We start from the raw sequence: 12515 nt of genomic DNA on the forward strand, positions 1-12515 counted from the left end.
AGGGGGAGGGGGCGAGACCGGAGTCAAGGAGAGCTGAAGGTCCAGAAGCACCAGGCTGGGAGACACTGGACTTCCTGCTGTGACATATCCCAGATGGGACGAGCAACTGGGACACACATTCCGGGTGTCCGGGACCACCACACGCTCCAGATCCCAATGGCGGCGGATGTGGTGGCGACACGGGCTGCAGCAGGAAATGCCAGAGGCTCTGTGTCTGCCTCTGTCCACAGCCTTGCATGGTGCCAGCGGCCAGGGGCAGGGGCCCAGAGGGAGGCATGTGCCCGGCACGTACTCGAGGCTCTGGGTTCAATGCCTGCACACCAACAAGACCCCCAAGCATCTCTGGGAGCACCCCCCACCCCCGCTTCCCTGGCAACAACACTACCTTAGCAACAGTTACCAAAAAGACGCACCTAAAAGGGGATGCAAAATAACAAACCCTGAAGAACACAGTGCCCCCCTGTAGTGTCCGTCCCAGAGGACACACAACCTTGATTCCTGGCTGACCTGTGCACTTGCATTCCTTCAGCTGGGGGATCCTGCTGTAAAATGCAGAGGTAGAGCACAGAGATGACACAGGGGCCCAGGCTACGCCTGGTCGATCCCCCCAACCCAGGCTCGATCCCCCCCACCCAGGCTCAATCCCCAAGCACTACACGGCATTGTCAGGTGAGACCAAGGCCCCGAAGCACTGCCAGGCTGTCTCAGGAAACCCAGCGCCATCGGTCAGCTCCCCACTCACACCTCCTCCACCCATGCAGAAGTGCCTGGTCAGGGTTGGTTTCCTGATGCCTTCAGAACCACAAAATCACCGTGTCCAAACCTGGAATGGATCTCTTCCAACAACTTCGACAGCCCCACTGAAGTCACCTCTGGCTTTGCCAAGGAGATTTTGCCCAAGGCAAGTTATCAAAGTGCACCCAAACTTCCTAACCTATGATGCCATTTCTAGACTCTACACGGCTTGTCCTAAGCGCGCAGTCTTCCGTCTTCCGAATATCCGCGTCTTCACGGGCATCAGCAAAGTGAAAGGCAGCCCCTCTTTGTCTCCGGTCACGGCATTTTCAAGATCATGCATTTGCTCCTGCCCTCCCTGAAGATGCAGTGACACATTTGTGCACACTCGGGATGATCTCGCTGATGGCCAAAGACCCATTGCACATGGGACTAAGCTCGGGCCGTGCCACCTCAAGTTGTGACTTCTCCCTTTGAGGCTTTCACCATCTTCTGACTTAAGGGGTAGAGCTGAGGTTCACGGGGAAATGGTGGGTTTTAGCCACCACGGCAACACGAAAGTGACTGGAGCCACTGTGATCTGCAGTGGTTTGGGCCAAGAAAAAACAGGAAAAGGAACAGGGCAGGACCTGAGACCCAGTCATGTCCAACACAACACACACTGGTCACAGTGTCCTGATTTCTCAGGTTTCAGTCAGAATCATCCAATAAGGATGTTAAGCCTAGTGGTCTGGACTTGGGGGCAGGGCTACATCCCACGTGGCGTACAGAAGGCCCAAGAGCCTTGCAGGCTGGTGGATGGGGCCATGGGTTCGATGCAAGGGTGCAAAGGCATGATGTGAAGGTTACCCAGGCCACCAGTGGTGCTTAAGGAGCCCCAGAGCTGCACCCAGCAACGCTCAGGGGACCAGGTGGTGCCTGGGGACAAATTACTATATTATCTTCTGACCTGGATATTAATGTAATGTGGCAGTGGAGTGGTTGTTTGTTTTTTAGGTTTTTGTTTTTTTTTTTTTGGTTGCTTGTTAGGGCGACACCTGGCAGTGCTTACACCTGGCTCTGCACTCAGAGATCACTCCTGCAGCGGCTTTGGGAATCAGACAGGGTGCCAGGGATCCAGCCAGGGTCGGCCCTGTGTGAGGGAGGTGGTCTCCTCTCTGGCCCTGCTGATTCACATGGTTTCATCTTCATTACTTTGTAAATTTTGACCTCAATGTTATTTAAAATTTTGATAATTTTAGATATTCAATAGTCTTATAAGTAGAGGGGCTATATACTATTCTGGATTTGCAAATACTTCAATGCTATACTAGAGTGTACGAGAAACTCTGGAATGACAAAGGACTAGATCCTTTCACTGGACATCAGGTTGAGAACTGGCCTCTCAGTGCCCCACTCGCGCCATCTGGTGGACGTATTTGAAAACGCGCCCACGGCATGCCAAAGCACGGCCAGAAAGGAAGTTCTCCGGCGTTCTCAGCAGCAAACTGCCCACACGGGCGTCTACAGGGACTGCGGGGCCTGGAATAAGCACCCAGCACACCCCAGAGGTGCTCTTCTCCTCTGTGCCTCTCTTCTCCGGCCTACAGCCCTGCCTTGCCCCTCGCCCACCAGCTGATGCCCGGCTTCTTGCAGGAGGAAGCTTGCAGGAAGAGGTCAGTCTCGCCTTCCGCGCCCTGCGTCCAGCGTCCTGCCAGCACCTCCCCTCTTCTGCTTCCCCTCACGGCGGCCTTGTCCTGCCCTGGCTCACAGGCCCTCACACAGCAGGTACTTGGCACCTGAGTACTTGGTAACTCTCCTACAGTATCAAGCTCCCCCTCACCTGTATAATTAATCACCCCATCACCCACACAAGGGCAGCAACGTCTCCTGCCCAAGAGAAACATGTTTCCTCTTTGTGTGCGCATGTGTGTGAGTGTATGGGGGAGATATGTGTGTGTGGGGGGGGGGACACGTGTCCCGATGCTCAGGGGTTACTCCTGGGTCTATGCTCAGGGATCATTCCTGTCTATGTGTGGTGCTGCAGGCTGGGGCGCAGGTGAGCCGCATGCTGGGGTCAGGCCTGAAGCACCACTTCCTAGCCCTCTGGCCTCCGTTCCTCTGCCCCTCGGCGCCACAGCCGCAGACTCCATCCCCACCGCTCCCATCCCACTAGGTGGCTTCCTCCTCCCTCCTCGGGGCAGCTTCTCTGGCTCCCCCACACGGTCCAGGCTCAGACCTCACCTTCCTGAGTTCTGACAGCCACAGACACCGGCCACCATCTCCTGAGAGCAAGGGCCCCGCCCTGCTCCCCAAGCCTCAGTCTCCCTCCCAGGCCCCTTTGCAGAGGCACCCTCTTTTCCCCCTGCCCACCCCCCAGGGCCTGGTCCCACGTGGGGGCCAGCGCTGCCCTGTCCACCCTCCTCACCAGGTAACCTTCTCTGTTCCCAGCCTTAAACACCATCCACCGCTCCCTACCCTTTGGCCCCAGTCCCAGCCCCTCTCACACACCCCGGCCCCGCTCACGCATGGCTGCACATCCACCCAGCCACCTTCTCAACATGCCCACCGGCCCAATGTCGAATAAACTCTTTAGAGCTGCCTCTGGGGTCTTCCCTAGCGCCCATCTGCCAGGGCCAGAGGGGCAGCGCAGCCAGGTAGGGTACTGCCTCGCCCACAGCTGACCCGGCTCAGTCCCCGACACACAGTCCCGAGCAGATCCAGGAAGTAAGCCAGGCGTCCCCTCCCAGGCAGCCCCAAGCAAACGAAACAAAAGACCCAACAAAAATCCCGCTCATCACCCACCACCTGTTCTCCCAGTCCTGGCCAAAAGGTGCCAAGTTCACCTGCTTCTGAGGGCCCAAACCTCGGGCGACCTTGGCTTGCTGCACACCCCCAACCCCTGCCTCAGCGCACAGCTTCACCCCCAGGGCCCAGCGCTAGGTGGTCCTCCCCTTATAAACCACACCCCACCATGCCCACACCAGCACCCCCGAGCTAGACCACTGCCCACCTCGACCTCCCTCGGGTCACAGACCTGGCAATCCCGAAGGCAATCCTCTCCAGCCCCATCACCCCTCAAGGTTCCCAGACAACCCCCAGCGCCCTCTCCGTGCTGTCTGGGCCACTCTGCACCCACCCTACAGCTCCAGGTCACCTCCTCTTCCGAGATGTGGCCTGTTTCATTCACTGCTTCTTTTTTCTTTTGAGCTTTGGTGGTATTTTTATTTGGGGGGGAGGGGGAGTGATGTAACACACCCAGCAGTGCCCAGGGCTGACTCCTGGTTCTGCACTCAGGGATCGACCCTAGGGGACAATATGTGGTGCCGAGATCAAAGCAGGCTGCATGGACAGCAAGTGCATTACCCACCATCCTATCTCTCTGGCCCTCAACAGGTTCTTGTCTTATTTTATTTTGATTTACTTGAGGTTTCCGCAGACTTCAAACAAACCTTTTTTATTTGCCGTTTCCACCCCCCCCCCACCCCATGGTACTCAGGACTTACTCCGAGCTGTGCTCAGGAATCACTCCTTAAGGTGCCTGGGGATCATGGATGGTGTCAGAGATTGAATAAGGATCAGTTAAGGCCAGTGCCTTAACTCCTGGACTGTCTCTCCAGCCCCTTGTTATTGTTTTATAGATGAGGAAACAGATGAAAAGAAACCAGTCACCTGTCCGACAGCACACAGGAAGAGCCATCCTGAGACAGGGCCAGATTCCTCCTCCAGACAAACCATCTCTCATGACCTTCATTTGCTGCTTCTCCACTGTGCAAACCCCAGGTCTGAGCCAGATGGGACAAAAGCAAACAACATCCTGGGTTCATTTGTTTCTTTTGCATTGGTTAGAGGGAGGGCACACCCAGCAGTGCTCAGGGCTTAGTCCTGGCTCAGTGCTCAGGAATCACTCCTGGCAGGGCTTGGAGAGCCAGCGGTGGTGCTAGGGACTGAAACCTGGTCAGCCATCTGCAAGGCAACTGCGTAACCCCTGCAATATCTCTCTGGCCTCTACCCTGGGTTCTGCATGTTGGTATCTTCAATTGCTCTGAAACCGTGAGAATAAACCATCCTTGGTGACTGTCTTCCTTAAACCCTGAAATCAAACAGAAAGACTCCCCCAGATTCCCAGACACTGCCTGGGCATGAAAGTGACACTTGGGCTGGGAACAGATGGTAGCTGAGATGGTCCTAGTCCAGGCAGACTCGCTTTGGAAGGAGAATCACGAACCTGATGAGCGACCATCTAGGAAACATTTCCTCTCTTCTCCCGGGGACTGAGTTCCACATTCCCAATGACTGTCCCGAAAACAATCCGCGTTTGCTCTCTCCCCACTGTGCCGCTCCATCCCTCAGTTACGGTTCTCTTCAGCCACCTCACCAGTCCTCCCACTCACTTGCAAACTGTATGCGAACTTTCTTTCGGCCTGTTTTTGAGCCATGCCAGAGATGCTCAGCACTCAGATGACTCCTGGCTCTGCACTCAGAAATCACTCCCGGCAGAGCTCACGGCACCTTATGTGGCTGGGGATGGAACCCGGGTTGGTCACATGCAAGTCAAGTGCCCTACCCACTGCACCATTTCTCTGGCCCTTGCCCTAACTTTTAGATCAATGGCAGTTCCACTGACCCACTCAGAGCACCCAATAGCACGTGGGTGCTCCCCCATGGGTGTTTTTCTAGATGCCATGTAACACGGGAGCACCCCTTGCCTTCCACCCAGGCCCACCCACCCCCATCTCACACAAGAGCAAGTCGCAAAGAGTGGAAGGCTGAGCCTGAACCCCGGTCTGCAACCCAAAGCCAGGCCCTTGAACACCCCACCCGACCACGCCTCGGGGCCTGCGCACCTGACAACGGGCATCGTGAGGAAAGGCAGGCTGCAGGTGCAGGAAGGTGGATGAGGTCCCCATTTCCAGTCAAACAACCTGAACCCGCCCCAATGCCCTGAGTCAGGAGGAACCAAGCTGGCCACAGTGCTGAGGACGGCCCCGTCTGGTGGAAGGCCTGGACTCACGCCCCACCAGACGCACCACCCGTCAGTCTTCACCATGTGCAGATGACGCCACGGTGATGCCAACGCGGGGCTGTGCCTACCTCCCAAGGAATGTGATTCTGGCGCAGGGGCTCCCAGGGACGCAGGCAGGCAGACAGGGAAGGCCCCTCCCAAGGCAATGGCATAAGTTTCCTGGGAAGTAATAGCCCTGACCTCACGGCGAACTGGTGCCAGGCCCTACAGACCCGGAGGAGGCTGGACCAACCCCCTCTGACGGAAGCTCCTGCAGAAACAAAAGGCCAGGAAGGGAATCTCAAAGAAGACCATCCCCACTCCCAACCCCCTTGTAGCCTCCTTAGCTACAGACTTTGACCCAGGTAGACGCCCCATGTGGGGGCAGGTTGGAGAAACCCCATAAAAGCCACCTGGCCAAAGGGAGGACAAGCACATGCTGCCCGGGCCCATGTGCTGCTGGTGCCCACATGGCCGAGCACATGCGGTGCCTGAGCCCATGTGTGGCCCGCATCTCCCCTCTTGAGAGGTGGACTTTCATGCTTTCCTGTCTAATGCTGGGATGTGTGCAGGGCTCTCTCCGCCCCTGGAGAAGCCCAGGTTCTCTCTTCAGTGCTTTACTCTCCACTTTCTCTCCCTCCTTCCCTTCAAAACCTCCACTGTAATTTCCACTGCTCCTCTACTCCTGAAATTCCTTTCTGCGAGGCAAGACAAGAACCCAGCAACCTGGGTCCCGGGTGGCAGAGGCAGATTGGGACCTTCTTTCTGAACTTCTTTCTCCTCCCCATTTCACACGAGCCACCCGTGCGGCCCACCGACATCACCAAGAGGAAAGGGGCTTCCCGCACCGTCCCTGCACCCCCAACTTCCTCGGCTGGGAAGCTTATTAGGAGTCTGCTGGAGTTTCCAGGGTCCAGGGAGCTCAGAGGCCCAGAGCACATGCCAGGGCTTCGTTCCCAGGCACCACCTGAGCACAGCCAGGAGTGACCCACTCCCCGCTCCCCAAAAGAGAGAGAAAACTGGAACTCTCGGTGTGCCGATATCAAACGTAACTCAGATGCTTTACCTGACAGAGGGCTACTGGGGGGGGGGAGGGAGTCAATCAAAGCCGGTGCCGACTGCCTGCCCCACACCCATCTCCTGTCCTCAGTTCGAGAGCAACAAGAGCGTGACTCTGGGGGCACGAAGGTGCCCAGCAGAAAGGCGACCTTTTCCAGCTGCCCTGCAGCTTGAGCGGCCCGGCCAGGCTCCTGGCCCGTGGGTGCAGCGAGGGTCTGGAAGAAAACCCCTGGGAAGGCCGCCGTAGGGGGTGGACCCACCTGAGGCGGCCCCGCCTCTCTCCACAGCTCCATGGAGGCACAATTCACTCAGTCACCAGAAGTGACCTTGGTGGACGGGCCCCACCGAGGACTGGGAACCGACGTGTGACAGGCTCCATGTCTGGGCCCCGGGCAGACAGGAGCACGGTGTGGCATTGCAGGCAACCGAACCCAGTTCAGCCCTTGGCCCCACGGGTGGTGCCCTGAGCACCGCCAGGCCTGATCACCGAGCACAGGGCCAGGAGCGAGCGGAAAGCTTCCCGGCTCCCGACCAGAGAATGAGGCCTGGTGCTCTGCACTGTGGGGTCTTTCGCCTGCCGTGCGCAGATGACCCTCGGCCTTCCTGTGCAGGATGGAAATAAACCTCCATCCAGTAGAAGTCCCAGTTATGTTCAGACAGTAGTTGTCAAAACCTGGCAGCTAACAAAAATCACCCAGGAGACAGGGTGACAAGACAAAAGCCCAGCCCGGCTTCTCTGCCACTCCTGGGAGTCGGGCACTAGAGGGCGCTGAGACCCAGCTTAGCGCCCGGATAACATGCACAGGCCAGTTTTTACACCCACTTTTATTTTGTCTCTGACGGGAAAGAGAGTCGTGACCAGGGTTTGGCAAGGGCCAGCCTTCCAAATCTGCAGATGCAGCCCCGCAGGGCAGCTGAGGGGAACGTGCTGGCCGCCCCCAGCTCTCTCCCGGGAGCTCCGGTCTGCCTCTCAGCAGGCGGGCAGGTGCCTAGGGGGGCCTTCCTCACCTGCATCCTAAAAGAACTACCTAGGTGAGTTCCCTCAGGGAGGGATCAGTACAAGCCCTGGGCACCCCGCCCTTCCCCAGGGGTTCTGGTTCAAGAGGACCTTCCTGATGCTCCCTGGCCACCAAGCCCTCAAGGATCACCTTTCCTCCCTCCCCTCCTGTCCCGTTCCCCACAAGCCAACTGCTACTACTTCGCTATCTTTCCCCTTCAGCTGGTACAGCCACCCTGGGGCCACTAGGCTTTGCAGAAGTGGTGGAGTGGGGGAGGGGAGATGCTGATAGACCACTTATGTCCAGGAAAAAATGTAGTTGGGACAAGCCATGGCCTGGAAAAATTAGGATCATTTGTCCTGTTCTGGTAGGTATGAACCACCACTTTCAGAGTGGAGGGAGCGGAGGGCTCAAGGACTGAAACCACTTTGCATGTGGCGGGTTCCGTCCCTGGCACCGTGTGGGCACCACCTGAGCACCTTCTGGAGGGACCCCCGAGCACCAGCCAAGTGTGGCTCCAAAGAAGCAGTCCCACAGGGACTTCTTGGGCCCTGCTTTCTTGGGGTCTGGGGGTTCAGAGCAACCACCTCCATTTCTTTGTGACCACAACACAGGCAAATAGGCCACGCCCTTCTGTATGCTAGTGAGGGGAGTCCCCCAGACAAAAGCCAGTTGCCATGAACCACCCACCACACCCTCAACCCATCCCTTGAGGGTCCCTGGTGCCAGGTGGCCCCAGTCAGAACACCCCGAGGCTGAGTAGCAGCTGGCGCAGGTCCCAGCCAAGAAGCTCTGGGGCCTCCTCCCCCACCCCTCCATTGCTTTCCTCCCAGGCACTCGAGGAGGCCGGGCTCGCGCCAAGAACCCCCCACTCGGGCAGGACTCACTTTTATTTCTGGTAGTGGGTGGAACTGCCTCCCCCACCTCGGACGGCGTGAACAGCTGTTGGAGACGATGCTGGGTAGTGTCCAGGGCGAATGGGCTTGGCTGTATGGGCAGAAAGGAATAAAGAGGCATTTAGAGAAGGCTGCGACAGCCACCCTGCCCCCCAGCTCCCTACAAGTCACCTGCAGGGACCCTGGGGTACAAGCACATCTTTGCAATGCTGCGGTTATTTCTTGGTTGGGGAAGGGAGTTTTTATTATGTTCATGGTGAGGGCACTGAGTCACAGCTGGCTGTGTTCAGGAGTCACTCCTGGCAATGCTCGAAAGATCATATAGGATGCTGGGGACCAAACTGGTGTCCACTGTGTACAAAGCAAGGCTTCTATTCTATGCCTCCAACCTCTCTTAAATTTTTTGGCTCTTATTATTTTTTTTAGTGGGGAGCTCTTGGGGGCCACACCTGGTGGTGCTCAGGGGTTACTCCCTGCTCTGTACTCAGGAATAACTCCTAGCAGTCCCCAGGGGTCCTTATGGGATGCCGGGGATCGAATCTAAGTCAGCTGTGTGCAAGACAAACAACCTACCTGCTGTGCTATCGCGCCGGCCCCCTCTGTTAAAATTCTTATGGACTACCAGCACTTTCTAAAAAGGAATGTTCTGTGCAGTCAGCAAAAGAAAGGCACCAACCATTTAGAGAACAAAGAGACCTTAGATACTGATTGCTCTCAGTCCAATTGAGGAAAAATGAGAATCCTATAACTTCCCACGGTGCTTAAGGCAGATCAAGAGGCTACTGTGGGTTCTAGGGCATCGACATGGCTCCTGAAACTGGATGTCCAATTTGGCCTGAGATGTGTTATTGCAGAGCAAAGGCACAGGTTCTCAATAGATTTTTTTCAAAGAGCATAAAAATTCAAGAAATGCAAGGATCCACTCATCTGTGGTCTGACCTCACTTGGAAGGCAAGAGGTGGCTGGTTCACAGAACCTCTGCGTGACAGTGTATGAGAAGAAACATATTGCATGGGAGGAGAGCACTCGCAACGCTCTGCACACAGGAGGCCCAAAGTCAACCCCGGCATTGCACGGTCCCCGAGGACCGCCGAGGGTGAGCTCTGAGCCACCCGCAGGTATGGTCCCCAAACCAAAAATAAACAAACTGAAGCTCTCTCCATTTGAAGGAAGGGTGGAGCAGGGGTGGCAAGAACACCCTCCCATCCCCTTATTCCTATGGGCGTGATGACTCCGCAGGACAAGCTCACTCCCCACATGGTCCAAAGGCCCAAACACTGTTGTCAGGGTACCTCCATGGCTGGGAGCACACCCCACTCGGCTGCAGAGTCAGGGTGTCTGGAATCTCACACCTGCAAGCAAGTTTCCCTGCTCCTTTGGGCCACAGAGAACCTTGTCTGTGGCCCACCTAGAGCAAAACAGAAGGGCCCCTGTGGGGCATCTGGGGGTGCAGCTCTCTTGACGGTAAAGCACCCCTGCGCGCAGCCACGCTGGCGGCTCTTGGCCCGGTCAGTGGAGAGAGCGGGGGTGGACACCCCCCCTTTTCCTAGATGGGCCCGGGGTGTTGTGAGACGCCTGGCTCGGCCCCTAGGATGCCCCACGTGACCCTCGCCAGCAGGTCCCTGGGTCTCAGAGCTCTTGGCCCCGTTAGCCAAGGTGCCAAGGCCGCGCCGCACGTACCGATCTGGGCTGAGTGCGCCCTCCTGGCCATGTTCTTGGCTCTCACGGCCTCCTTGATGCGGTCCACCTCCTGCTGGTAGCGCTTGCGGTCGCGCATGGCGTTCTCCTTGGCCTCCTTCAGGGCGCTCTCCAGCGCCTTGACGCGCTCGGCCGTGGCGCGCAGCCGCTTCTCCAGCTTGGGCAGCTCACAGCGCAGGTCTGCGTTGTCGCGGACCAGCTGCGGAGGGAGCAGGAAGGACGGGTCTGCGGGGGAAGGACACCCCCCCCCCGGGGGGGCGAGGCTGGACAACAGCCCAGCGCATCATCTCGGAAAACCCTTATGCTGCACTTTGGGGAGCGGCATGAGAAAATAAAGTCCCCACATCCCGTGAGACAGGGCTCATGGCGCCCAAAGAAGGGGAGGGTACCACTGGGTAACACTAAAGACATCTCAGGCCTTGCAAAGTTTGCAGGCTTAGGCGGGATTTGCTTCCTTTTTTGCTGAGTGGGACAAGAAAGAACTGGCCGGGGGGGGGGGGGAATGACAGGACATCAGCCAGTGAATGCCCAGAAATGTAAATCTGGGCTGGGGGCTGACTCAGGGGCAGAGGAAATGCCACACATGCACGGGGCCCTGAATTCCATTCCTCGAACCTCATGGCTCCCTGAGCACCACCTGTGGTTCCGGAGGTCCCAAGCATTGCGAGGAGCAGCTCTAATTAAAAGGGGGGAAAAAATCTAAAGGAAAAAAATCTAAAGCAAGTGCAATGCATCCAGAGCAAACAGGGATGTTCTGGAGAAGAAAGGCCCCCTTCTTCCAGGCAGTGCACCTGCCTTACACCAGCATGTGCTGCAGTGGATCATGAAGACAGAGACCAGCAGGTACCCCAGGGCTCTGCTCCTCCTCTCTACCTAAAACCCTCCACACGGAAGCAACAGGTGCTGCATGAAAAAAGTTGGAGCACTGTGTGACCTCACTTCTACCTGTGATCTGAAAAATCATCCCAAAACACAGTTCACTGCTACGGAGATGTTTCCATGATAACACACTTCAGATCTGAGAACCGACTTATATAACTGTTATTAACTTTAATGACGAGTCAAGGACATTAAATTGGGGTGATTTTGTTGTTGTTGTTCTGTTTGGGGTGTGTTTATCTGTTTGGGGGCCACCCCAGTGGTGCTCAGGGCTTACTCCTGAGCCCCATGACCACAGGGGATGTCAGGGATCAAACCCAGGTCAGCCGTGTATAAGGCAAACACCCTACCTGCTGTATTATTGCTCCAGCCCAAATGATTAATATAAATTAGGGTGGGGAACAGTGTTGCTGAAATTTAGAAGGAAGTCTGTTGTAAGGTTAAAGAAATAAAAACACTTCAATTTGCAGAGATGGTGAGGAAGGACAACTTCACAGGCCCAGAGAACAGAGAGACGATGGCAGAGAGGGATGGTACGGGTGAAGGGAGACAGAAGGTGCAAGCTGACAGCCACCAAACAGTGCAGTTCCCGGGGTGTAATGCACAGCATGGACACTCCAGGCTAAAGCACTGCCTGGTATGCTTGAAGCTGCTCAGAAAGTAAACTTGAAAACTTTCTATCAGGGGCCGGAGCAGCAGTACACCAGGAAGGGCATCTGCCTTGCATGCAGCTGCCTCGGATTCAATCCCTGGCATCCCATATGGTCCTCCAAGCACTGCCAGGAGTAATTACTGTGTGCAGAGTCAGGAGTAACCCCTAAGCATCACTGAGTGTGGCCCCAAGATAAAACAAAAAAGAACCTTTTATTCAGCAGGACAAAAAAGCCTGTAAGTGAGATCCTGGACATCCCATGTAATCTCCCACCAAGAGTAATTTCTGAGTGCAGAGCCAGGAGCAAGCTCTGAGTACCACCACCAGGTATGGCTCAAAAGCAAAAACATAATAAAAAACAAAATATAAAATATATTAATATATAAAATTAATATATAAAATTAGCATGGGTGAAGACTGACCAAGTCAGATATAAACGACATGCCCGGACCATGTGGTCCAGAGTCAGGTCATTTTTTTTTCTTTTGGGGTCACACCCAGCGATGCACAGGGCTTGCTCCTGGCTCATGCATTCAGGAATTACTTCCAGCAGTGCTTGGGATGCTGGGAATCAAACCCGAATTGGCTGTGTGCAAGACAAACGCCCTACCCAC

At 56.0% G+C, this 12515-nt stretch overlaps 1 protein-coding gene across 1 annotated transcript in view; it reads right to left on the reverse strand.

Moving 5' to 3' along the window:
- The window catches only part of KIF5C (kinesin family member 5C), a 196112-nt gene that overhangs the window by 9700 nt on the left and 173897 nt on the right, over nt 1-12515 (reverse strand). The window contains exons 24-25 of the mRNA XM_055130099.1: nt 10353-10569; nt 8664-8763 (exon numbers count right to left, since the gene is read on the reverse strand). Of these exons, the coding sequence (XP_054986074.1) occupies nt 8666-8763; nt 10353-10569 (315 nt within the window). The 3' untranslated portion in view covers nt 8664-8665. The remainder of the gene's footprint in view (nt 1-8663; nt 8764-10352; nt 10570-12515) is intronic.

This window comes from Sorex araneus, chromosome 1, assembly GCF_027595985.1.
Source record: "Sorex araneus isolate mSorAra2 chromosome 1, mSorAra2.pri, whole genome shotgun sequence".
NCBI classification, from domain to species: Eukaryota; Metazoa; Chordata; class Mammalia; order Eulipotyphla; family Soricidae; genus Sorex; species Sorex araneus.